General features: G+C 32.8%; 3 protein-coding genes across 5 annotated transcripts in view; 1 reads left to right on the forward strand and 2 right to left on the reverse strand.

Moving 5' to 3' along the window:
- LOC143247092 (mutS protein homolog 4-like) overlaps window positions 1-27,589 on the reverse strand; it is a 97,118-nt gene extending 69,529 nt beyond the window's left edge. Inside the window, exons 1-6 of the mRNA XM_076494544.1 lie at window positions 27,458-27,589; window positions 22,027-22,105; window positions 16,952-17,335; window positions 14,237-14,302; window positions 2,547-2,616; window positions 2,087-2,240 (exon numbers count right to left, since the gene is read on the reverse strand). Coding sequence (XP_076350659.1) covers window positions 2,087-2,240; window positions 2,547-2,604 — 212 coding nt within the window. The 5' untranslated portion in view covers window positions 2,605-2,616; window positions 14,237-14,302; window positions 16,952-17,335; window positions 22,027-22,105; window positions 27,458-27,589. The remainder of the gene's footprint in view (window positions 1-2,086; window positions 2,241-2,546; window positions 2,617-14,236; window positions 14,303-16,951; window positions 17,336-22,026; window positions 22,106-27,457) is intronic.
- LOC143245894 (uncharacterized) lies at window positions 12,828-13,208 on the reverse strand. The gene has a single exon (XM_076492147.1). The coding sequence runs from the start codon at window positions 13,206-13,208 to the stop codon at window positions 12,828-12,830; it is 381 nt and encodes a 126-aa protein (XP_076348262.1).
- LOC143247091 (uncharacterized) lies at window positions 14,370-27,660 on the forward strand. Of its 3 annotated transcripts, none has more exons than XM_076494543.1 (7): window positions 14,370-14,508; window positions 14,779-14,857; window positions 18,043-18,127; window positions 20,795-20,897; window positions 22,037-22,163; window positions 22,484-22,562; window positions 27,478-27,660. In XM_076494543.1, the coding sequence occupies exons 2-7, from the start codon at window positions 14,781-14,783 to the stop codon at window positions 27,658-27,660; spliced, it is 654 nt and encodes a 217-aa protein (XP_076350658.1). In that variant the 5' UTR covers window positions 14,370-14,508; window positions 14,779-14,780. The 3 variants fall into 3 exon arrangements, 2 of the variants coding, with proteins under 2 accessions (XP_076350658.1, XP_076350656.1); XM_076494541.1 differs by lacking the exon at window positions 14,370-14,508 and adding an exon at window positions 14,601-14,632; XR_013026366.1 differs by lacking the exon at window positions 14,370-14,508 and adding an exon at window positions 23,876-24,281 and having other exon boundaries at window positions 14,694-14,857; window positions 27,478-27,659.
- The last annotated feature ends 113 nt before the right edge of the window (window positions 27,661-27,773 follow it).

The raw sequence follows: 27,773 nt of genomic DNA on the forward strand, positions 1-27,773 counted from the left end.
GTTGATGGCTCAGCACCCATTAGCTGCATTAGAAGAACTAAACCGTGCATTCCAATCAAAATCAGCGACAGTATCTGGCATGATTGAAGCATCTGCAATGACAGTTGAGCAATTGCAGGTATTGCGAACAGAGGAATATTACAACAAGATATTTGATGAAGCTGAGAAAAAGGTTACTTCTCTAGATCTGGGGCCTATTGAACTACCACGCATTCGCAGACTTCCCCAGAAGGATCACAGGTGATCCAAATATGGCTTAGCACATCATTCTGCAACAGCTAGAGATTACTACAGAAGCCAATATTTTGAATTTGTGGACACAGTCATAGAACATCTGACCACTAGACTCAATGCAGACAACAATGACTTGAGGCAATATCTGGCACTTGAGAACATGATCACATCTGGCAAGATTGACAACTCGGTTATAAACTTCTATCCAGAAATCTCTGCACAATGGCTCGAGTTTCAGTTGCCCATGTTCAAAGGAACAACAAAAGCAGTATCTCTGAAAGGTGCAAGGGATGCTTACTGTAAAATGCATGAAACAAGCCAGCAGATGTTCAGTGAAGTGTTTCTTCTTATGAAAATTTTGCTTGTGTGTCCAGTATTCAGTTACGAATGTGAACACAGCTTTCCTGCATTAAGACGTTTGAAGACGTGGTTAAGGTCAAGTATGTTTCAGTGCCGCCTCAACCATGTAGCAGTTTGTCACACTCTTAAAGATGAGGTCGACAAGATAAATATAGAAGAGCTTATGAAAGAATTCATAAACAGATCATTATAAAGGAGGTCTACGTTTGGGAACATGTAGACTAGAGGACTAAATGAACCTTAATTCAATGAAAAGTATGAATAATTATGTGCTACATTGTATCGATGTGTAATTTTCAAGAGTTCGCAAAGACATTTTAATTATTTTTATCAAACAACATGAACAGTTTTTCAGTAGATATAACTTATCAAGGGAAATTACTAATTTTATTAATATTTAAAAAACGTAATTCATGCAATGAAAGTTATTAGTAACCTTGTCAAGTATAATGGCCATCTTTTATACTATGCAGTGTGCAGGAATAAATTCATGTGGCAGTTAATTTGTGACACATTTGTCTTTATTCTATTTACATTTTGAAAACTGTTCACAACACTTCACTTTACAAACCTACACGGAAACCTTGAAGTATCGTGGCAACAAGATTACTCTGTGACTGCACGTTTACAGCTTTCAAGTTCACGTAATCAGAGATTACCAATTTGCAAATTGAACAGTCCATATAAATGGTTGCAAAAATCTTCCCCCCCCCCATCGGGTGTAAAAAATCTACGCCCCTGGTGGTGGGACATGTTCCTTTCCATAATGTTTTGCAATAACATTGTTAGTATTGAGGGTTTGAATGTCACACTGACGGTGAGATATTCTATAATGTACGGGTCGGCAAGTGTCTTCTATATACGTTTGTAGAAATGTCTCACAATAATCTCCAGTTTGCGTTAAAAGACATAATAACAATAGTTTGTTTATTAAATCAAAAATATCTTAAAATCCAAATTGATAATGACGTTTTCCACTGAAATTTAAACTGACAACAAAATGTATGTGTAGTGGTTGTGAATAAGTCCTTATAACTAACTACCAAAAATGTAATATTTTAGAAGTTACTGAGTTCAAGTAACGCAACTGTTAAGAAATATTATAGATGAGAATAAGCTTGAAGCGCCTAGAGATGTATCACAAATATTTCCTTTTATGTATCATGTATTACTATGTGTTATCACGAAAAATCAAATGTCTTAATTCAGTTTGACTTTGTAAACATCCCCGTCGCACCAAACATGCGCGTCCTTTCAGCCGTGGGGGCGTTATAATGGTACAGTCAATCCCACTATTCGTTGATAAATAAGTAGTCTTTCCTCTTACACTGGTAAATTAGTGATAGCTGAAGTAGATAGCCCTCGTGTAGCTTTGTGCGAAATTCAAAACAAACCAAATCAAACTTTGTAAGCAAGTACCAAATATAAAGGAAGACTTTTGAAATTACGTTTAACAAGTTCTTCAGAATAAAAAATAAAAATAATAATTTACCATAATAAGGAATTTTGTTGTCTAGGGTGTGGCCTTCGCTTTGATAGGTTTGGTGAGGAGAAGCAGCTGGACGAACTTTTGTTTCCCTTTAATGGAAGTTCTTTAGCACAAGCAGTGTGTCGAGAATGAGTTGTTGTTTTTAATTCACTAAAATCTGAGGTGTAAATTAAAAGTGTATAAGTAATAATGTTACAGTCGTGACAATAAAATGCTTAAGCTAAATCACGATGATAAACAAATCTAAATATTATACTTTCACTTTTAATATTAATTATATTTAAGATTAGCACACAAAATATGAGCTTTTAATAAGAGTAATGTGCTAGACTGCTATTACTGAATACTCCTTGCCTCTAACAATAAACACCTAGTCTCTGTCCTAATTGAACATCTATTATTGTTATTAGTATTAGAAATGTCATTTATATAAACATTTTACTATATGCTTGCTGACACTCACCATACTTTTGGTTGGTATGAATACCGCTTGTATTTTCACTATGACGTGCCATGGACATCCTCACTTAATCCTATGAAATATTTATTTAAGAAAGAAGAAATAAAACATTATTTATTTTATTGTATAAAACACGTTGAGTCAAAGTTTGTTAAATTAAAGTTAAAATCTTAAATATCTAGTTATAAACACAACAGTTGTGCCAATTAGATTTGTTTATATTATCAAGTATTTACTTTATTTATAAACAGTCAACATCATATTTACGAGCGCACATGTATGTATCTACATATTAAATGCATATATCGCATATAACATATTTCCATATTACATTTTTCATGTCTCCCAAGTTTCTAACTTAGAATGTACTAAACCCGGCCCTGGCAGTTACTTTCTGTAATAAAGTTCGATCACAGAAGCTCTATCAACTCTTACTCATAACAGTTAATTGTATACTATTTTACGACTCACGTGAAGTAGGCATACTTACAGACTTTTGACTTATAGCTTTCTGGTTGGTCAGCTACAGGAAGAAGGTGAATTTCATCTGTTTCTTCCAGTATCTGTTGGTTATGGGTGTTGTGTTTTCTTAGGTTCGTTTTTCAGTAGTTTCCTTCCATTTGCTTTTATTGAAATAGAGTTCATTTTACTTAACTAGTTGGTCCTGGCATGGCCAGGTGGTTAAGGCGCTCGACTCGCTATATGAAGGTCGTGGGTTCGAATCCCTGTTACACTAAACATGCTCGTCTCTTTCAGCGGGTAATGTAATATAATGGTCAATCCCACTATTCGTTGGTAAAGAGTAACCTAAGAGTTGGTGATGGTTGATAATGACTAGCTGCCTTCCCTCGAGACTTACACTGCTAAATTAGGGACGGTTAGCGCAGATAGCCCTTGTGCAACTTTGCACGAAATTCAAAACAAATAAACAGAAGCTTACCTAGTTTGATACAATACTCCAATTATGCTATTTCAGTCATCACAAATCAACCATTAATTTACTAAACTAACAGCTATTTTATTCTGTTTTTGTTTGTCCTCCCCTCCTGTGGCACAGCGGTATGTCTACGAACTTATACTCTAAAAACCGCGTTTCGCAATCCGTGGTGAACAGAGCAGAAATAGTCCTTTGTGTAGGTTTGTGCTTAAATACACAACAAAGAAATTGTACTTGTTTTACAAATAAGGTGCTCCCAGCGACTCAGCAATTAAGTCTCCGGGCTTACACCACAAAAAACCAGGTTTCAATATTTGTGATCGTGTGTATTTGTGCTTAATAAGGAAAAGAAAGCATTATTTTTATGTGAATGTCATTTATTGTCATGTTTATTTCACACACTAAAAACAATTACAGCTGTTTTTATAATAAAATTGGATTTTGATATCTATGATGAGCAGATGATAAATAGTTTGTTGTGTAGCTTTGTGCTTAAAACAACCCAACCAAGCTGGCTTAAATTTCTAATTGTTAGTTACAAATATTGTATCTAGTCTGAATTAGCCCTTCCAAATGTTGAAAAGACATAGCAAAGAAAAAGTAACTTGTCAACACCTTAGACTACCCTTATCAATCTGAATAGAAGGATTTGACTTAAGATCCCAAAGTAAGGTGTGCAATACTTTTTTCTTTTTATGGTAATGATATGTGATTCATTGGATAAAATATGATATGCAGACGAACACTTCAACCACTAGATTGTGCTTGACAGAATGCAATACACAGTCCAACACGTTAACTACTGCTAATTAGTTACTTGCTGAACTAAGTTTGACAAAATGTGGTATACAGTCCGACATGCTAGTTACCGAACTGTGTTTAACAAGATGTGGTACACAGTCTGACATGTTAATTACTGGACTGTGTTTGACAGGGTATGATGCACTGTTTGATGTGTCAATTACTGCACCACAAGTCAGCTACTGGTTCGCGCTTGACACCAAATAGTACACATAGAAAGAAACATTACCGAATTCATATTAAACTTCTCTCAGTATACCTTAAATAAATTATAGTTTAAGCCAATAAAGAACAGGAACGACAGCATTTATTTACTGCTTTTGCCCAATCGAAAAGTTCTCATGTTTAATTGTTTACTTGTGTTTGTTGGCAGTGTTAGACGTGAAAAGATACAGATGGCGAGAAGACTTCATATTTTTTATTTCAATAGAATTTTTGAACCTATATGTTTTCTGAACATCATGCACAGATGGTGATATATATGTGACGAACAATAGGGCTGCACTAAAGTTCAGCAATACATATTTATAACCTTAGAGCTACACTTCCATCATGTTTACAAATCCTACTTATTAAGATCTGTATATGAGCACGTACATATTATGTATTGTAAACATTCACAGGATCAACATTAAACTGAAAAAAACAACAACAAGCGTTTTGTTGTTATACGTCACTTGTTAGTTGCTTGTGACAGTGAGGACGTATTTGTGAATCTCATGGGCTGTGGCCATGTAGAATATCCTGTACTTGACAGTTTTGTTTCATCCAATCTAACCAAAGGTTGTAATTCTCATGCCATTTTGGTGGGTTGTGTTGGAAATGTGAAATTGGTATTAAATTTAGAATTGGCTTCAAGATACGCCAATGATAATGACGAAGGGAGTTGTGGTTTGTCAATACCACACATTTCACTTTCCTATGATACATATATGATATCAATAAAACATTAAAATTTTCACGATGTTCTAATTTGACAAAGCCTAAACTGAGGGTACAAAATGCATAATGATGAATCTAAGGGCAAGTATTTTGAACTTTACAAAATAACAAAGTAAACATTATTGAGACTGCTAATTGTGATTAAACGGATTGTTTGTTTGTTTTTGAATTTCGCGCAAAGCTACACGAGGGCTATCTGCACTAGCCGTCCCTAATTTAGCAGTGTAAGAATAGAAGGAAAGCAACTAGTTGTCACCACCCACCGCCAATTCTTGGGCTACTCTTTTAGCAACGGATAATGGGATTGATCGAACATTATAACGCCCCCACGGCTAAAAGGGCGAACATGTTTGGTGTAACGGGGATTCGAACTCACGACCCTCAGATTAGGAGTCGAACGCCTAAACCATTTGGTCAAAACGGCCAGGGCTGAGGAGGAGTAAAGCAGTTTAGAGAACTTAAAATGAGTGCAGTGTTTCTGTATTTAGAAATGAGCTCTGGATTTTAGATCGGTTAAACGTTAAGCACTGCTTGGCGTTTAAACCGGTTATACTTTTATTTAACTTCAAGTCTTAGAATTTTTTTTTTGACAAAGTTTGCATGTGTTTCACTGTGCATCTCAATCTCGAAACTGTTTTATATTACAATATTTTCCTGTTTAGTATTTCTGGTTTTCCAAATAGTTCAAAAGATTTTCCATACAGGTCGAAGCAACAGTCCCGTTGTCCTTCTTCGTTCCTGACATATAGTCTGTTTTGCGTTTCCAATTTGAGCAAAGTAATTTGCCTGAACATCGAAATAACATCTGATTGCGTTCTTTAATAATTTTGACAAACTAAGATCACGAAACGAATTTCTTTTTCCAGTTACTGATCAAATTCTGATACTGAGCGTTTCACATACACATTTCTTAAAGAGAAGTATTTGCTTACAACACACTTGAATAAAACGAAACGACTATCTAATTTCTGATTGTGAAATATTTTAAACTTTTCTAAATATGTGTTTAAAGGCATTTGTCATACCTTATTATTCAAATATAAACTTGTGTGCAAGTAGCTTGTTATATTATTTCAAATACTAACTTAAGTGTATTTTTTTATGTTATGAAGTATTTTTGGTTGTTTGTAGTAAAGCGGAGAGCCACACAATCAGCTGTGTGTGCTCTGCCCACGGCAGGTATCGAAATCCTAATTTGGGCGTTGTTTGTTATGCATTAGTATCCAAAGCTATTCGTTACCTTTCGCTCTGTTGAGTTTAAACTTATCGCCTTCGTGTCCTTATTCAAATCATTGACGACTTTCGGGTTAAAGCTACGAATATAATTTAGCTAAAATCAATTAATACTACTAACTAGGCACAATTTAAATACAAATACGTAAAATTATTACATTAAGAAAAGAAACAAGCAAAAATATTTATAGCCTGTAAAACTACGAAGTTAACGTTTTTCAATCCTTTCTTACAGTACAAAATTCTGTTGCTAAAAGTTTAGGGTCATAATAAATTGTTTTTAGTATGCCAAATTATTAAATTTCTGTCTTTCTTACTAGTTAACAGAAAAAGTCAAAACTGAGTAATCAAAAGCACGTTAGCATTCAATTTGATAAATCAGATGAAATATTCGAATAAATATTGTAAATACTTTTTAACATTAATCCATCCTAATGTTATAAGTTGAAAACAAACTTTAATAGTGGGTGGATAACGTTTCGATAGTTTGGGCATTTTAAACCACCATTTTCAATTAACAAAACTTTCTTCATCACAAGGCAAACTAATATTTACAATAAAACATAAACGTTGCAACTTAATTTGCAAGGTAAACTTGACTGTTATATCACTATTACTTATTCGTTTGAAGTTAAGCACAAAACTATATGTATTGAATCTCAGTTTCTAGTGTTGTAATTCCGAAATATATTGCTGTGCAGCATTATTGTTAACAAGCGTAAGAAAAGTTGTGAAAATCAAGTTTGATTTCATATTTTGCATTTTTCAACCACGTCATTACAAACAATTGCTAAAACATTAGAATAAAAATATCTGGCGTTTATTCTCCTTGTAATAAGCTTTGTAGTTAGTTAATAGTCAGGTATAATTTTTATTACATTTGTTACAGTTTCACTTTTAATGTTTAGGCCTTATCAAAGACTATATTTTTAGTTTTACTGTCTGTGGCGTTAGGCTTTGACTCAGTTTAACCCTTATCTTACGTTAATATAGCTTGATAATGGTATAATTAATAAAATTAGTTAAGGTTAATATTTTATGTCCAATATTAAGTTAATTGTGCTTAAATAAACAAGCTCAAGATTTTTTGGTTCTGCATAATAGGAATACTTATTTAAAAATTTAGCTGTTAGTAGGATGTACGTCGTTTTTCACATCTTCGTCTTCTCGTAGCTGTGGTTTACATCATAAACAGTCTCCGCAGTAAAAAATCTCGTGTTAAAATTTAACGGTATATAAACTTGAATTATTACAGTATAATATTTATTAATATTATAAATAAGAAAGCGTAAGTATTTGATATATCTTAGAAAAATATCCCCAGTTTGTTTGTTTTTTCAGTTTTCCAAGCACAGACTAGAAAAGAAATGTAAAATTTCACAAGGCTGAGTTATGATCCGCATCATCACGTCGATAATAATTTGCTTACCTCCATGAAACCTGTTTTTATGTATCTGTATATGCACATAACATATCACAGGACAACCATATTTCCAAATCATGAAACCGGAAAAGCAATCAGATTTTGAAAACTCAAAAAGGAAAACCAAATGTTTTGGAGGATTTATAAATAATCAGTTTCAATTATGCAAATAATAAACATCATCAAGTGAAGAGAATGTTGTTGTAACAAGTGTTATCGTTGTGCGGGAGTCTTTTTGATTATTTGATGAAAGTAGTGAAAAGTTTCTTTAATTTTGCGCAAAGCTACTCGAGGGCTATTTACGCTAACCTTCTACATTTTAGAAGTAATAGCCTAGAGGGAAAGTAACAAATTAACATCATTCGCCATCAATTCTAGGGCTACTCTACCAACGAAATAGTAGGATTGACCGTTACATTATATCCACTAATGAAAGTGCGAGCATGTTCTATTATGGGATTCGAACTCACAACCCACAGATTTTAATTCCAATACACCTAAGCACACGACCATTTTAAAAGAAGGACTGTTAATATTGATAATGAAAACTTACATGGTTGACTTAGTAAATATTTGAGTGATTCGCCGCTGTTTGGATTTAGCTGATACAAAAGCAAATAGGTCCGGTATGGCTAGGTGGTTAAGGCACTCGATTCGTAATCCGAGGGTCGCGGGTTAGAATCCCTGTCACACCAAACATGCTTGCCCTTTCAGTCGTGGGCACGTTATAATGTCACGATCAATCCCACTATTTATTGCTAAAAGAGCAGCTCAAGAGTTGGCAGTGGGTGGTAATGACTAGCTGCTCTCCCTCTAGTCTTACACTGCTAAATCATGGACGGCTAACGCAGATAGCCCTCGAGTAGCTTTGCGCGAAATTCAAAACAAATACTTTGTAAACAATTTTAGAACGCACAGGCTATTATAACTTTTATAAACTTACGTCAATGCCGATTTAAGAGTATAACCTGACACTTTGAATTTAAGTAATTACAAAAAGAAAAAAAAACATCTTTAATATACTAAGATCATACTCGTTTTTGTTTACCGTTAAAGTTTAAAACGAAGATTCACTGAGATGAGAAATAAAAATATCCGATATCCTACGTGAAAGTACATGTGTTATCTTACTCTAAAAACATTGCGTTTATGCATAAACCATCTCGAGGGAAATCGAAATACGGTTTTCTGAGACTTCTCATTGGTCCTTGTATATGAAATCGTGTAGGCCCCAACATTTTTGTAAAGCGATATTTCTTTATGGAGTAGAAAGGTAAGATTAGGAATTGAGAGAACTTGTCAGCCAAGTGTATGTAAGTGAATATTTAATATACATATATCAATAAACTTCATATTTTTAATATAACAGTTAGTTGAATGAATATTTTAGTAACGTTACTTTTATACTGTTTCAATTTAATGGAGGCTGGTTCAATTAGTTTAACGTAGGCTTAACCTTAGGACTATACCTCTAACCGAGAAAATTAGGCTGAATACTATAACATGTTATTAATGATAAACTTCCTATTAAGGTAGCACTTCAACTTTAAGTAAGTTAACTATAAATATGGTTATAATTAATACTCAATAATTCTTCATAAGCTGGTTTTAATCTAAACATTGGCTTTATTCATACAGGACTGTAAGTGAAATATTTTAAAATAAATATTTATTTATAGTGTTATTTTATATTCGTATATTTCATTTATGTAAAACTAAAAGACTATTCTACAAAATGTATTTCAAGTTCTTAATGTTTAAAGATAAATAATGTATCCATAAGAACTTTCTTATCGAATTATTTTGACTGGCGAAACTAAAAGAAACTTGCAATTGTTATTTCTTTACCGAAATATCATTATGATTGGAAAGCCAAAGAGATTGCTCTTATTAAAGGTGACTAGATTCATGTTAATCAATTTTTGAGCTATACTGTTGATAAATATTTGAAGATATTAGAACTTTCAATATGTTTTTTTCTTTCTGAAGTTTGGTTTATTTTTCGATCGCTAGTATGATCATTATCAAAAACTGCGTACTTGAGGTTAACAATGAACGCACTGGTTTGATTTTTAAATTAATACAAAGTTGTTGTTTTGCAATTAAGCATGCATCTATGCAATGGGCTATCTGTACTTTGTCTACCACGGTATAGTAACCTTGTTTCTAGAATTGTTTTGTTTGTTCGTTTCGAATTTCGCGAAAGCTACACAAGGGCTGTCGGCGCTAGCAATCCCTAATTTAACAATAAGACTAGAGGGAAGAAGCTAGTTATCACCACCCATCTCCAACTCTTGGGCTACTCTTTTACCAACGAATAGTGGGACTGACCGCACATTATAACGCCTCCACGACTCAGAGGGCGAATATGTTTAGTGTGAGGTGGTCTAACATTGTAAGCCCACAGACATTCCGCTGTGCTACTGGGGGGGTTGGGAACGCAACGCTATTCGAGGGTTATTTGTGCTAACCGACTTTAATTCAGCAGTGATAGACTAAAAGGAAAACAAATTAGTCAAACCACTCACTACCAAATCTTGAGCTACTCTTTATTAACGAATAGTGGGTTTATCTTAACATTATAATGCCGCCATGGCTGAAAGGAGCATCCTCCACGTTTTCATTTCGATTTCAGTAGAATCTAAAAAGAATAATCTCACTATAATGGACATAGTGTGTATCTATCTATGTATGTTACCGAAATAATAAATATAACGTGACATCATCTCTTCAATAGAACCCCAAACAAAAATGTATAAAGAAGTTCACACTTTGAGTGTTCAAAATTCAATCAATTAAGAAAATAACTATAGTATATACAACAACCATTTCTTTGTCTCGGAACTCAGTTTCAAATAAAAGTACTCTCCTCACAATAAGAACACGATTTTCACCAGGACTGTGCGTGAGAGCTTGATATCTTTATTGATGTAATTTGTAAATATGGTACTAAATAATGTTTGTTCTTCAATAGAGGGTACAACTTTTAACATATAAAAACAAAAGAATTTATATTAGCACAATCCGAACACTTTTCCCGTGTCACATTTCCGAGAAAATTATTTTTTAGAAAATGTTAATTGTTTTCTCAATTTTTCAATGAGATATGAATACTACAGTTAGTAATTACTAACAAACAGATGCCCATAGGACCTTGTTTCTGCTAGTATCAATGAAATCTGAATTGATTTCGTTTGGTCTTACAATGTGATGAAAAATCGCATAGAATGAAGGCGTTACTAAAATTACTTGCTCGTACTATTATGGGATTGACCAATTGACAAAAATAATAAAAAAAGAAGTGAAGCCATATTTATCTTTATTTTGTTGCACATATATATAATTTTTGAGTGCACTTTTGACTTGCTAAACATTTTTTAGGGTGTATGTATGGAGTAAATATAAATGTTACTTTTAAATAAACAAAAAGCATTAGCTTCAGAAATAATTACAATTGTGGATGAACTATCGTAGCAGAGGTGTAAAAGCAATTAAACGCAAGATCCATTAAAATTTGTAAGTTTACCATTTTCGTCTCTTCGTTTGGGTAATATAAAAACAAACAAACATACACACAAAACCGGGGCAGTGTTAGTGGAGCCTCCTAACTCGAGGACTATAGCTTTTTACAGTTTGCCTATAATTACGTGTGTGTGTGTAGATCAGAAGTCCCAAACCTTTTTGACTGTCAACCTCTTCATGGAATCCTTGACCTTTTATTGACCCCTTCATTCTTTTAAGTAATATAAATCTATAAAGGAAGAATAACTTAATAAAAACATACAAATAATAATAATATATTATGATAAACTAACTTTACCTTTTTATTGACCGTGTGATGTCTGTAATGGGAGGGATGTGGTTGATGATCGTTGAGAAGAGCACTAATATTTGTTTGTAAATTTGTGAGTTTTAGTCTTAAATCACTGCACTCTTCTATGTTCAGTTTGTTCCTCTGCTTTGTTTGGACTGAATTTACATGGGTAAAACCAGCTTCAATCATATAGAAAATTGGGAATGCAAGTAAAAATGGTTCACCATTGCGAAAGATTTTGGATACTTATTAACAACACTTACATTACTCCAGAAGTTGCTGAGGGTTGTATTTTTGAACAGTGATTTAGCTTCGAGATTCACGGAAAGTTCAATGAATTCATCTTGTAAATTAAATACAATAATTATCTTTTCTATTTCCAAATCAAATTGCATAACAATCCAGTCAGGTACGTGCATTTTCTCCAAGTCCTCAAAGCACACTTTAAAGTCTTCACTCGATTTTTCAAGGTGCTTTATGTATATATCCAAGTCATCATCAGAAATAATTTGGTCTTTATCTTCCAGTTGCAATAAGTTTGAAAATTACTGAAAATGTATTCATAGTAATGAATTTTAAAAAGGCCTATTTTGACTTGGAATCCTAAGAGGATTGTTTGGATTTGAATAATTGTTACATTTTTACCTTTCAGACGGGTCTGTACATCATTAAATTTTGAATATAGATCTGCCAAATAGAAAAGATGATTCTTATTCTTTTTCAACTAATCACATAGAAAGGAATCCACATCTGTAAGAAACTCCACAGTTGTGTCATAAAACTTGACAAGCCTTTGCAAGCAAACATCTCTTGACAGCCACCTCACTTCAGTATGCAACAGTAATTGGTTTACCAATTGATCATTTATATCACATAGCATAGCAAACAGTCGCAAATTAAGTGAATGTGCTTTAATTTTATTTATCGACCTGATGCACACCCTTAGAGTATCATATAATTCGTCACTGAGATTTTTTGCCACAAGGTGGTGTCTGTGTAATACACATTGAACAGTACGCACATCTGGAACCTTTTCTTTAAGAAAGGTAGCAAATCCTCTGTAACAGCAAACCATTGAAAGTGCTCCATCTGTGGCAACTGCAGTTATATTGCTGAGTGGAATATTGTGCTTGTTCAAATACTCCTCCAAGCATTGAAAATCGTCACCCCTTTTGCATCACCTTTAAGATACCTAGGGAACGAAAGCTCGTCAATAACTTGTTTTTGAATTTTACTAAAATACCTCACGTAAGCCATGACAATGTTTGAACTACCAAAAGTTGATTCATCAAGTTGGATGGAAAACTTACAATGCATAAGCTTAGGTGCCAAAGTTTTTTCTTCAGCCATCTCATCAACACGTCTTTGAACTCTATTGGCACTTAAAGGCAAGCATTTCAAAATAGGACCAGAATCTTTGTCTTTCTTATGAGTATGAATTCTTTGAAGGTAGTCTTTCAAATTTGGATGTTTCATAGCATCATTTACAAAAACCTTTTCGCATAGGAGGCACATAGGCTTCGTTTCACGTGCAAGCGAAGGTATGCATCCAAGTTTCAAGTAATTTAGTGAATATTGTCAGCACTTCTTTTTTGGACCTGCGGCTGCCATTACGGTTAATGGGGTCGTGGCTAAAGCTTAATAAGTGAACTTTATCAGCAGACTACAAGAAGCACAGATCAATGTCTTAATGTTTTAAATTTAAAGCATAAGATAAGTGCATAGAAATATATAAAGTAATAGAGATTATATTTAATTTTTGTTGTTATCTAATTACGTGACCATGTGGCACAACATTACACACTTTTCGTAGATCTGAAACACAAAATTTTCAGTTGCTTATTTTAAGTACTGTTTTATTAATTACGGTACCTAATGTCCTTTTTCAACTGAAGAAACTCACACCTCCACTTCCGGATACAGCAAACACCAATAAATAATTAAAATAACCAAGAAAAACTACCGTTGGTAATAATCAGGAATATAAGCCAGAATGTACCTAAAACATATTGAAGAATACGTCACGCTCACAATGCTTCATGATTGGCTCAATTACAACTCTCAGTTGGGTGGCGGAGAGCATACGACTTTCTTGTCCAGACTCGTAGATGACTCATGCATATTTGTACAATTAATTTACAGCCAGTATTTTTATTTCCTTGATCTTACGACTCCGCTTTCTGTACAATATATCCATTTGACCAACAATATTTAATATGTTGTATAATAATGCTTCTGTATTAACAATTTCTCACCGACTTCGAGGTCCGGAATGGCCAAACGCGTAAGGCGTGCGACTCGTATTCTGAGGGTCGCGGGTTCGTGCCCGCGTCGCGCCAAACATGCTCGCCCTCCCAGCTGTGGGGGCGTTATAATGTGACGATCAATCCCACTATTCGTTGGTAAAAGAGTAGCCCAAGAGTTGGCGGTGGGTGGTGATGACTAGCTGCCTTCCCTCTAGTCTTAGACTGCTAAATTAGGGACGGCTAGCACAGATAGCCCTCGAGTAGCTTTTTGCGAAATTCAAAAACAAATAAACTCACCCACTTCGAGTGATTTTCCACCCCTGGAAATGTCTCATCAATCTCTGGTGGTCCATTGTGGAGACCCTTGGTATAGACAGACAGTTATTGGAATTAGAATTCTTTGGCCGAAACATGAACCACAGAGTTATCTTTTCATTTACAGAGATTTAAATCACTTGTTTGTATTTTCATGACTGATCATTCTGAAGATAGATTTATTTATATTACACACATGCATTTGGGAGAACATTAATTGTTTATCTAGTTCTTAAATATTTCAAACTTACCATGTACGTTGGTGGAATAAATAACGCATGTTGAGTTTCTTTAAATATCTTAATAATTCTAAAACCATATTGTCTCTCTGTAATAGTAATACACACTCCATCTAGTCTGAGTGATGTTTATTGATAAGTATAAGATTTAAAATATTTAAATATTTTATAGAGTAATTATGAAACATATACATATTTTTTTTTATGTTGTTGTTATACTTCAAGTTAAAATTTGATGTTAATGCCTAGTCGCTTAATATCCACATTTATAAATTTCTATTTCAGGTATGAGGAATATAAAAGAATATGGCGAGTTATCTTTCAGAGAAACTTCTGTCACTTCAAATATTGTTCTGAAAGTCAGGTGCGTTTTTCTTATGCATTTAGTTTATTACTTCACCAAAATGTATCCGAAGTTAATTGTTTTTTATCAATAATTTTCCTTTATTTTTGTATGAAAGTCGATCAATCTGCATTTAGTTCAAATCTTTTAGATTATGCAAGGTATTATTTCTTTAGTTGTAGAATGCGTGAATGCAAAAATCAGTGACAAAAACTTTAGTCTCCCAATGGCAATAGTTTACATGTGCATAAGGAATCATCAGAAAATTTTGTACAATTAATGCCCCTGCTCTTAACTCATTACCACATCTGTGTCAGAGTAGAATGACATGATTACTCTAATTAAGACGATAAAATGAACTTCAGACGAGGCCTAGTTAAACGCAACTAATATATGTTAGATAGTGTACATACTGTCTGTATCTACCAGTGTTATTTATGCCTAAGAAGAGAAGCAGTAAACAAAGGTCTTTGTTGTTATGTTTACATTTCACTTCTAAAAGTTGAAACTACGACAGACTGGTAAAGCAAATTAACTGTTAGCTCTTGGTAACTAAATTATTAGTTTATATTTTATAGAATGTTGGAACTCGGAAATAAGTAGCAAACAAACGACATATTTTGCCGGATTGTAATATTAACATTTAAGAAACCAAAATAATATCTTAATTCACTTTCATGCATCTATGTAATACCTTTTGATCAACACGTAAGTTGAGAGATGAAATGTTTCTAAAGATACATATATGTGCATTTTTAAAACAATAAAAATCTGTTAAGGCATCATTGTAACATTTATATAAATATTTGTGTTTTTATCTCAGTGTATTATTTTTGCACATGTTTTAAAATTTTAAATATGAACTTTGTTTGTATGTAAAGTATTGAAATCTTTGAATTAACTTGACATATTTAGCGATTGATACCTTTTGATGTATCATAATGTTACAGAAATATTATCAGGTGTAAAGGACATATTACAGGACATTTCATACATGTAACCATCATACACAAATGTTATTGTATGACAGTCATATTGTATCATTGTTCTTCATTTGGTTATTACATAATATTGCTTATCATATTAAACTAAAATGGCTGGTAAGTACAAATTTACTAAAACTATTAGAGTTTTTATTCTGGTATGGCCCTTAGATTTAGACACGATAACAAACACTAACAAGTCGCATACAAAAAACTGCTACTCTGATTCCACATAACCTCTCTCTATAATTGTGTATCAGTCTCAAAAGCACACTGTGATCTAAAAGCCCATAGTTTCAAAACAAAGATAAAACCTTTAATCTCGAGCTGTGCATGCCCAGCTTTACTGTTAGTGTTTATTCTCAGCACCAAGTTTGTTGCTTAACAACATTAAACATTCCTAATATACTAATCAGATATTCCATGCATAGGCTATTAGATAAACATGACAGGTTCAGTTATTCATTGGCTCAAGTTCTACTGATTTTTGAAATGCTTAAACGTGCCACATTGTTAGTTACTGTCAGTGAAACATTCTATATCCAAGTTTTATTTTACAGATAATGTACATTGATACTCTGCCATTTGTACTTTTCTTAATTGTCACAGCCTAGTTAGGGTGCTTGATGTGTATCCTGAGGGTTGCAGGTTTGAATCCCTATCACATCAAACATGCTCACTCTTTCAGCCAGGGAAGCATTATAATATGACAGTCAATTCCAGAGTTGGCAGTGGGTGGTGACAACTAGCTGCCTTCCCTCTAGTCTTACATTGCTAAATTATGGACAGCTAATGGAGAGCTTTGCGCGATATTCCAAAACAAAACAACTTTACACGACATTTGCCCAAGCTGATCTACAGATATGCTCAGCATAATAGTAATAAATCTCAAAACTTATAACACTGAGGATAACCCACTGCGCAACACCTTGCTTAACAAAACATATCAAATTTGTGCTACGTTGTTCGATATTTCAGTGACGTAATATATCCAGGTTTTCACGTGATCACTCCATAACTACTGTTTTCGAGGCTCTTTTATTAATGCGCTAAAAATTTTAGTATCAAATAACTTTTTAATGAATATGTATAAATAGACATTTGTAAGACCAGTCCAGTACATTCCACAGACCTTGGCTTTTTTCATAAAGATGAAACTGGGGTCAGGAAGACAAGTCCAGTACATTCCACAGACCTTTGCCTTTCTTCATAAAGATGAAGCTGGGGGCAGGAAGACCAGTCCAGTACAATCCACAGACCTTTACCTTTCTTCATAAAGATGAAGTTGGGGGCAAAAATACCAGTCCAGTACATTCCACAGATCTTGGCCTTTTTTCATAAAGATGAAGCTGTGAGCAGGAAGACCAGTCAAGTAAAATCCACAGACCTTGGCTTTCCCTCACAAAAAAGAAGATTGTTTGTTGTAGAGCAAAGACACATTGAGCTATCTGCTGCAAGGAAGAAGAAATCTGGTACTGGAAGACCAACTCGGCACAGATCATAAGCTTAGTCTTTCCTTCACAAAGAAGAAAAACTTCAGGGTAAGCAGATACATCAAACACAATCCAAGGAGCTCGAAAAACTGTGCAAGAGTTACTAAAATGAAAGAGAACTTAAGAGACATTAAGAAAGAATTTTAGTCTTGTGGTATTCTAAAAAATACTCTTGATTTGCAATAACTTTAACCAAAACAAAACTAACTTTACCTCACTCTGTGTTGTGAAGATAATATTTTAGAATAATACTGATCTGAAAAAAAGAAAAGCCATCTTCACTTCTGCAATCAGTATATTTTTATGTGGCATAAGAGTTTTGTAATAATTTTGTTGTATGAATAATAAATATTTTGTCTAAAGGTTGTCTCATTTTGTTATGGTTGAGTCAAAATTATTTGCACTTGAAATACTTAAAAAAATCTTTATCTTCTTGTTATTTTGATTTTAAGTGAATCTTAGAATAAGAAAAATGTCTGGTGATGTTTTACTGAAAACAAATCACTGTGGTTACACTAAGGTGATTAGATTTAGGTGAAATAATTTTAGTTGTTGTCTAATAATGTCTCTTAGTTTATATTAAAACATTCTATATTAAACAATTTCAGTATTACTTGTATTCACAAATGGTATGGTATAATCTAACTAAAGTGAAGTTGAAATCTTCAACCAGTATTTTCATTTTGGATGTTAGTATACAGATTACATTTCTAAATTTATATTTCTACAGCCCACCAGAAGAGCTAACATTTTCACCAGGTTCTATCTCTGAAGTAAAAGTGACAAATTTAGGACAAAAGCCTGTTGCCTACAAAGTAAGTCTACCAAAAGCCTGTTGCCTACAAAATAAGTGTATCAAAAGTCTGTTGCCTACAAAGTAAGTCTGCTTGTTGTTATGGTGTTCTTAATACTTTTTACACTTAGAACAATCGAAGTATGACAGTAGTGGATCATTTCTTTTGTATCCATCTATTGTATAAAATATGACAGTATTTAATTTAAATAAACCTATTCATAATTATTGAAGTTTCAATCACTTATGAAAAGTAATTAAAATGGGCAACTGAAAATTGAACTTTCTCAAACTTCAATAAAAGTCAAAATAAATTTGGAAAAATACCCTGAACATTTGGTCTAAAGTGACAATTATAACCTTTAAAGACAGCAAGTGATATGTTGTTCATTTAGGCTGTCCCATCCACTAAACTGTACTGTATATACACACAAACTCAAAACCAACCCCTTTTAGAGTAACAGTCATGGAACAACGCTTGTTGGAAAAATAAATGTAATGAAATATGGAAGATGTGATCTAGAGTAATAATTATGGAAGAGCATTTGTTGAAAAGGTCATGTATATAAGTGTTGATATTAGAGTAACAGTTACAGAACATTTTATTGAAAACAATCATGTATTTATGTATGTTTACACTAATAACAGTTTGATGTTTACTTGTGGAGTCAAAGTATAATATAAAATTAAATATTAATAGGGTGTATTAGCCTTGGCTTTAAAATATCCAGACCACCAACTAACTTATGACCTGAAGTTGTAAATTTATTTGAAATATAGATGTATTTATGTTATGAAATTCTTTCTATTTTTCCATCAAATATAGATAACTGGAAAGATCAAGGTATTTACTGTCTACAATCTCACTAGTTTAGTTTTTTAAAGGACTACTAAATCTATTTTAAAATCCACTACATCACAAGGCTTGAAATTAATGCTAATAAACTAGCAAATTTTTGGTTAGTGTTGCCATTTTATTATTGAAACTTAGAAGGCATTAAAAGAATTGCTAGCCCACATTTCAGAAAGAAGATTGACAGATTCTTATGTTCAGTATCCATATATCTAGGATACAGGAATTTCGGTAACTTATATTGTTTCCAGGTAAACATTTTGATGAACTTGGGTCCCTTTATACCAAATGTAAGGAGTGATAGTTGAAATTTTGAGGGACACCTTTGGAACATGTTTTACGTCATGAAATTTAATACTAGAATTGAACAATTATTAGATTTAGTAAATAGAATAAGGCTGTCATAGCACTATTCTGTTTGGTACCTTATAGCCATATATGTAGTTTTAAAAATTGTCTCTTTTTGTTTGAGGAGTGTAGCTAAGTTTATTTTATGCCATATTTACCTGATGTTCTGAAGCATTCCTCTATAATATCACCTGTGTTTTGTTGGAGGAAAATTTTCTGTAAGTTACAATACACTATGTAAAACAGAGATGCAAACCATTAATATTTTGGCAGAAATCTTTCAGCTTTTTAAGCCCCATATTCAGATTTTTATTTCACGTTTTATGGGTTCAGTACAACGATTTGGTGAATTTATCATGGTTAGTGTAATACTTAAACCAACATGTAAAGATGAACATAAGAAAGAACATTTACACAACAATTACAATATAAACAGTAGTTATAGCCAAGTATAGAACCCTGGAATATCAGTCATGACCCTATAAGCAAAAATACAATAAGGGTGAGGCACACAAAAGTGAAAATTTTGAAAGAGCAAATGACAAGTATGCATAATACCCATAACGTAAATTTAAAGAAAATAAGAGAAAACATCAACCCAAAAGGCATCTCATATGGAGCCCTTGCCAACTATGTTTGTTGGAGAAAGTTAAGTTTGAATGTCCTGGTGATTGGTTGTGCATAAAATTATACAAAGCAAATGGAGAACACATAGCTTGATCATTTTACTCTTGTACTCTACAGATTGTAGCATCACTCATGGTGGTAAATTAAATAATTCCTTTTTTTTAGATCAGTATTCTTGTATTAAATCAGATAGGGCTGATATATTGTGTAAAGTTGAAAAGTGATATTTTCCACTGAACAGTTAGGTGATACCTTGAGAATTTATAATATCTTATTTTGTCTGTTTTAGTGACCATCACTGATGTAGATGAACTTTGAAAGAGATAGTATTACTTGAAACTGGTATATAATGCTATGTTCTCTTAGCCTGGAACAGCTCTTTAGATCTAGCCTGGTCTATAGCCTGATATTTCCAGTAAAAGCACTGTCTTTCATTTTGTTTACTTGTCTGATTGATTTTAGTGGATACAGAATACTTTTTCACTTTGCTTACATTGTGTTTGATCTCTTTCTTCATGCCTCCTAGGGGCAGAGCAGTATGTTTACAAACTTACAACTTTTGATACCCATGATGGGTGGAGCACAGATAATTTTGTGCTTAATTCCAAAAAAACATAAAAATCTATCTTCACTCTCAAAGTAAAGAAAATCAGATTTATTCCATAAAATATTTTCTAATTGAACCTGCTGTTATATTACTTGAAAGATAAATCACTTTACCTAGAAATACCACAGTATCATCACGATAATGATTTCAGGTAAGCTGTATGTTAGCTTACATCAGCAGCTAGTATATTACACACGATTTTTATGAATTAGATGAATTAAAGCATTACTTAAGCAATATTTCTAAATTTTTAGGTCAGAATGATTAGTAAAAACCTAGTGGCTTATCACTGTGTGCCAGTAAGTGACATCCTGGATGTCAATCGGACAGGAAGAATATCAGTGGAACTGTTACAAGGTTAGTACAACGAGATGTCATTTTGTGGTATAGATATCTAATGAAGCATTTTAAAGATCACTTGAAATACATAGTTCTGAAATATAAAAATATATACATGGCTTTGGAAAATTTGATTAGATGCAGCTAGAAAATAAAATCATGCAATTGTCACCATTTTACTTTTGAAGGGGCAAGGTTAGGGAAAATTTTGTTTATTTGAGGCATATTAGGAAATATCCAGTGAGACTTTTACTCAGTTTCAGTTATCTTTTAGAGGACATTCATTGTTAAATAGATAACCATCACAAAGTAGAAATTGAAGAAGTAAAAGTTCCAGTAAGGTAATATCAGAAGCTGTAAGCAAGACATTTTGATGAGCAGTAATGAGTCTCATTGCAAACATTCAGTGTACTGTTTTTGGTTTGTTTTCTTTAGTGATTAATAAAAAGGATAAAACCTGAATTTCAGCAAAAACAAATGGTTTTTCTATTTACCAGAAAAGTTCTATGAGACCAAAGATGAAAAACAGTTTATTTAAATAGATATATACTTGCATTTTTAACAAGTGGCCATATGCCACTCTCCCTAGTTTTAAACTACCAACCAGAAAGAAGACAGACAGTCAACTGCACTCTATCATCCATTATTCATGCTAAGTGATTGCAATTCATAACATATCCACAGCTTAAAGTGTGGGGAATATTTGTGTTTCACATACAACTTACTAGATTTGAAACCTATGCAGAAGTCTACCACAGGGTCAATCTGGTGTTAGAAAGACTGATACACAACACTCATAAATAAAATATACAGTGTATCACAAACATGAATTACACTGTTAGCAAACTAACCAGAACTCATAACCCTGTCTAGTTGTTACCTTTTATATAGCTCTGATTGAAGTCACAAGTATGGTTCATATTTATAAACTGAATAGTTTCTGTTTTCATCATTATTTTATCTGTAATAAACTACATTTTGGGACATATGTAAAAACTAAATATTTTTTTCACTTTCTGCTGTCTTCAATACATATGATTAAATTTTTTTTCTAAGTTATACCAAAACCTAAAACTAAAACTTGTATAATGGATTGTTAAAATATATTAAACTCCAAGTACTGCTACTTATAAGACAGAACACTTACTGTTTTATAGGGTATATGCCTTCCTCTTCAGATGCATTTTTATTCTCAGCAGTGGAGCTTGACCATACTGAACTTAGCCCTGAAAAAGTGGCAAATAAGTGGAAATATTGCGATCCTGAACACATCATGCATCACAGGTAGGGAATAAATCATTTTTAGGAATGTGTACAGCATATTAATATTATTTCAGAGCTAGAATAAAAAGGTATATGGAAATACATACATTTGTAACTGTACATTCGGATTGATTTATTATAAATTTCCCACTATTGTAAGTAAATTTCTTATCCAACACAAACTACTATGCAATTGAAGTAAACACTAAAGCTTACAATGAATATTGTGATGTGTTCCTCACTTGTTAATACTGAGATATCAGTTTATGTGATAAGAAACACAAATTATGTTTATTGACTATTGTTTTCACACTTTTACTTTTATGTTTTACAATCTTTAGGATGTCGTGCGTTACAAGACGTGCAGGTTCAGTGATCACTGATGATAAGAAGTTAGCAAGACAATATCAGAATGTTATGGTACGTAGTTTTATGTTCAAATAACTTCTGGTTCAGATAATTAGTGTTTTAATTTCAACAACTGGGGATGTGTCCAGGCTAAAACCATGCAGACTATGTCCCATGTCTGACTATTGGAATTATAAGGCTGTAGACACAAAGCTAGATCCACAGTTTAGTGGCTAGGGCATGGAGACCATAGTGTAATATAACTGTATTATAGTAATATAATATTGATAATTCATAACTTTTTCTTTGAGTTCATGATAAATTCCTAAAAATTTAGTTTTAAGAACCAGTAAGTGAAAATAAAGTTGGTGTTATAAGTTGTAAAACACCTTTATAGTTGCAATATTGAGTGTCAATGAGACCTTTTGCCTTATCAAGGCTCATAAGTTTTGCTGGGATATATCTAGACACTAGATATATCATCAATTTTTATAAACAAAAACTGTTGTTATTATGTGAAACAGATTATTCTAGTCATTTACAGGTTACGTTTTAGATAAAGAATTAGTAATACACAGTAATTTGCATTTAGAGATGTGATATATGCTGTCAAGAGATGGGTCTTGTAGATCATCAGTCAACAATTTTATATACATTATTTATCAATAATATTCTACATTGTAAATATTTTAACGTGAAATACATCAGTCTGTATTGGATAACAAGTATCATACATCATACCATAACAAGCTGAAAACTGAAGTTACAAGTTCTTAAAACTCTCATCGTTGTTAATGATAAACAACAGAATCACTAAGAGAACAACAACAACAATAAAAGTATTGTACATTTTGAAATAGTCTTATTTCAATTCTCATTTACTAAAACACTGACTTGTTATACTGTTTTATTTTTACAATGTGTAAAGAGATATATTAAATGTATCACACTGTGTTTACTATTGTTTATTACATTTGGTGTAAAGCTACGTATGACCATGTTTGCCATTGCTTTATTTAATATGATGTATTGAAATAATTGCCTTTTCTTCTGGCAATTCATGTAATGCCCTTTTATAAAAAAAATGCACGTCATGAACAACTTGGCATTGTTTATGTTATTGACCTTGTTTTTAAAGCCAGCTTCTTTGAGATTTTTGAAGTTATTCAGACTTTAGATTTGATAGAGATCTCATGAGAGATATCTAAACTTCATAAGATTTAGATAATTATATGAGATTTTTAATTTAATTTTTTTGCTTTTAACATTGTGAGGTATTTTTTATACTTTAACTTTCTTTTTTTACATTCTCTGAACTTTGTGTACTACTTACTGTCTGTGCAAATATTATCTTGGTGGTACAGTCTGTGATTCATTCCTTTCAGAAATCCAGATGAGAGTTTGTTTTAAGGTTTCAAGCCCAGTCTTCATGCTGTTTGTGGAAAGTTTCAAGTTTTCCATTACCATAATAGAGAATGTTGTTTCTTTATGGAAAAATGAAAATTCAACCAGGTCTCTTGCTGCCTGTGTTGTAGAACCATCTATGGTTTAAAATCACAAGTAACTGTTCATCATAGTCTTTAGTACTGATTGGCATTTTCAGCTTCATTCTATACCCATTCTCTAAGTTTTCTGTTTAGGCTGATTTCCATACATTCCAGTGATATCTAAGTATTTCAGTGTTGTCTGTATGGTGCATCTCCATCCATGACTATTTCCTGAGGAAAGTTTCAGCTTGATTGATGTCTTGTGGAAGTCCTTGATTGGAGCTACAGTGTTCCAGTTGCTAAGGTTAGCAGTTTGATGATGAAATTTATGGTCTTTATGTTGTAAGATCTTATTAAAGATTTGTTTGTAAGCACTCTTGGCATGATGTAACATTGATGAATGTTGTGCTGTATAATGTGGTTGGTGAAGTATATTTGGTGACCAGCCTTAAATAGATGATTTACACCTTTTTATCTTATTTACGTTCATAGCAATTATTCTGTTTATTGGTGTTGCATACTTCAAAATGAAATGAATAAAATAATGGTAAAGTATAAACATAGCTAAATTATCTTCAGCTGTAACTCTTGGTGTGACTCAGTGCATTAATGCCTGGTTATTATAGTATTATGTGCCTTATTAACTTGAAGGATAACATTGGCTGCAAAAAGTAGAGGTTGTTTATCCTCACCAGTATGTCTGCTATTGATTGTGTATAACAAGTTTGGTTTTAGCAAGAGTGGTGATCATTCTTGTGTCGTTGCACCGTTTGTTCATCCAGATGAGGGATGGTAGCACTTGGTTTTCAGTTTGGACTTTACAAGGACCTCTGCTATCTAACATGACGTTTTCTGTAAAGTTTAGTGTCAGCACACAGCTTCTGGTTGTACTGTCAAGATGGGGCAGATCTATAGATGTTGAAGAGAACTTGCAAAAGTGGTGATCCTTAAGACAGACCAGTGCTGACAGTAATACAGTCTGATTAAAAGATTTCCTACTTCATGGACATCTTCTGATAATCAGTGCAGCTATAAGCCATCTTACATTAATACATATTCTAAGCATTTGGACTGTTGAAGGCATCTTTCAAATCTAGAACTACTGCCAAAGTGTTCTGACAACCTTCAGAGCCTTCCTATATACTGGCTACAAATTTAGAAGGACTCCTATGTTCAAGGTAGGATACTGTCATCATTACAAATTATTGAAAATGGGATGTTTTTGGTTCTTTTGTTAGTCTTAAGGTAATGAAAGTGCCAGGATGAAGTGCTTGGAAGATATGCCTTACTGCTCAGATAATCTTTTGAATGTTGGAAGATGATATCTTGATGTATCAAATGCAGTTCTTGCCTCCTATGCTGTCTTAGCTAAATGTGTTTGATTGCATGCTTTCCTGGCTGTATCAGTACTACTGTTCTAAAAGCTATTTTTAATTTTGCTAATATTAAAGAGATGCCTCAGGACATAAGCACTGCCAAAAACTTTGGCATAATTGTAATGCTTTCTGGTTTGTTTTATACCATTATGTCTTCCAGTTTTCATGCACACCTCAAAAACAATGTGATTACTGCTGACTTTATGCCACATATTTTAGGTGGTGATGACATTTAAGGTGGTATTAGCAAAAATGAGGTATATACATGAGCCTCTGTTTACCAATATAAGTTTGATGGCTTTACTGCCACCTGGCAGTATTTTCTTACTACTAAATACAGAGGAGTGTAGTCAGTCAACAACCTCTAATTTTCAGCATATTGTGCTGTATTTACATATTGGTGAATTGGATGTGCGGTAACTTTAGATGACTTATCTGGATGGTTTCTAGCTTGTAATTGTGCCACTAAGAGCTATTGTATTGTTTGTAATGAATGTTACTGTTATGTCAAACTGCAATGGACATTCCAACTTCTTAGTCAGCTTAAGGTATGTATCCAATGAGAGTGAAGTCCTCAGGGAGTGAGAATTTAGTCTCTTAATAGAATGAAATATCATAAATTTCATAATTTTTCAAGGCTGAACCTGTTGACATCGCATTAATCTATCATAATGAGAGAGTGGTGAAGTAAGATCACTTTACATACATGCACTATTTAACAGCTATGTGATTAAGATTCAGTTTTCCCATCTTAGTTGCTCCTAACATTCATTTCGGGATTATTGTTTAGTATATTATTGTTTTCCTTAGTTTTAGTGTAAATATTTCATTATCATGTTTCAACACTCATCTTTAGTCTCTATATTACAACACAGCTAGCTTGAATTTAAAGTAGGCTTAAGAAGAGGAGATTAAAGAGCTATAGGGAGCAACAAAAAAAACTACCTGCTGTAGTTTCTTAGATCTTTTTATTCCAGTTAGCTTACAAAATAATTAAATAAGTCTCTGCAATAATCAAACATAAAAATGAAACTCAAAATAATACAAACCAGTTTCATCAGTTAATATTTAGTCAGCATTCCCTTGGATTTCAATAATGCTTCACATCAACATCGCATGCTTTCAATGAGTTTGATATTCCTGAGTGACTGATTGCCATACTTCTCTGAGTATTTTATAAAGTTTGTCTTCCTTGTTTGGCTTGTGATCTTTCATTAATCGGTTTAAATCAGCCCATAAATTTTCATTTGGATTGATATCAGGTTATTGACCTGGCCATTCCATAACATCAAGCCTCTTATTTCTAAGATATCTTTTAACAACTCCACAATTCGTTTTGTCAAACCTCCTCATATTGTGTGTGTCTATTATTTTATTATGTCTACTTTCAAGTTACATCAACCATCATCAGACTGTTTGTGACTGTTATTTTATTTACTTTCAAGGCTACATTACACTGTGTGTGACTATTATTTTATTATGTTTATTTTCATGTTACATCAGTTATCATCAGATAGAGTGTGATTATTATTTATTATATTTAGTAACCAGATGTTTATGCTTTACCAAATAAATAAGCTGAAATACTGGCACAGTGCAGTATTTTCACATATATTAAAAAAATGTACAGACACTACCTGTGATGACATGTAATTAGGACAACAGCAAGTTAATCATATACAAGAAAACACTTACAACATATTTAGTATACATGTATGAAACCTTTTAAACTTTTAGCTAAAATGGAATATCTAGATGTCTAAAGTAAATAGAACAGAAACAAACTGTTATATTTCACATACTAGAAAAATAATTGATATTTAAGTTGATTTTAAGATAGGAAGCACAGAAAATCTATTGTGATTTAATGAAAGTTTTATATTACAACAAATTATACCATATGTCTAATTTTGTTTCATTTTTCAAAAGTTTCCTCAGAATTTTCTGAATACTCATTTCAGACCATTCATCAGGACTTAAAGTGAAATATATTAATTACTTTTTATTTGTCCTTCATAAAATATATAATTTATATCATTAGGCAACTTTATTATGCAAGTCTTACAGTTTTTGTTTCAAGTATTTTTATTTATTAACTACTTACTGATCCTGTCTGTGTTGTAGGTTGGACAGTTGGAGAAAAAAGCCAGAAGAATTAGCATGTTACACACAGTACAATTTGTAGTTTTCATTTTTCTTGTCTTGCTGATACTGGTTTTGACCTATAAAATCCGACCTTTATTTCAGATCATTCACGATTTAGAAGAACACTGTAATAAATCTGGGTTTCCTTGGCTTTGTCCATAGCAATGTTTCTGTGTAAATATGGTTTCACTTAAGTGTCTTTTTATGTCACATTGTACAAAGCAAGAAAATTACTGATTTAAAATAAAGTTTATTAATTGTTTCTTGACTGGAAC

The sequence above is a fragment of the Tachypleus tridentatus genome, chromosome 3 (genome assembly GCF_004210375.1).
Source record: "Tachypleus tridentatus isolate NWPU-2018 chromosome 3, ASM421037v1, whole genome shotgun sequence".
Taxonomy (NCBI): Eukaryota; Metazoa; Arthropoda; class Merostomata; order Xiphosura; family Limulidae; genus Tachypleus; species Tachypleus tridentatus.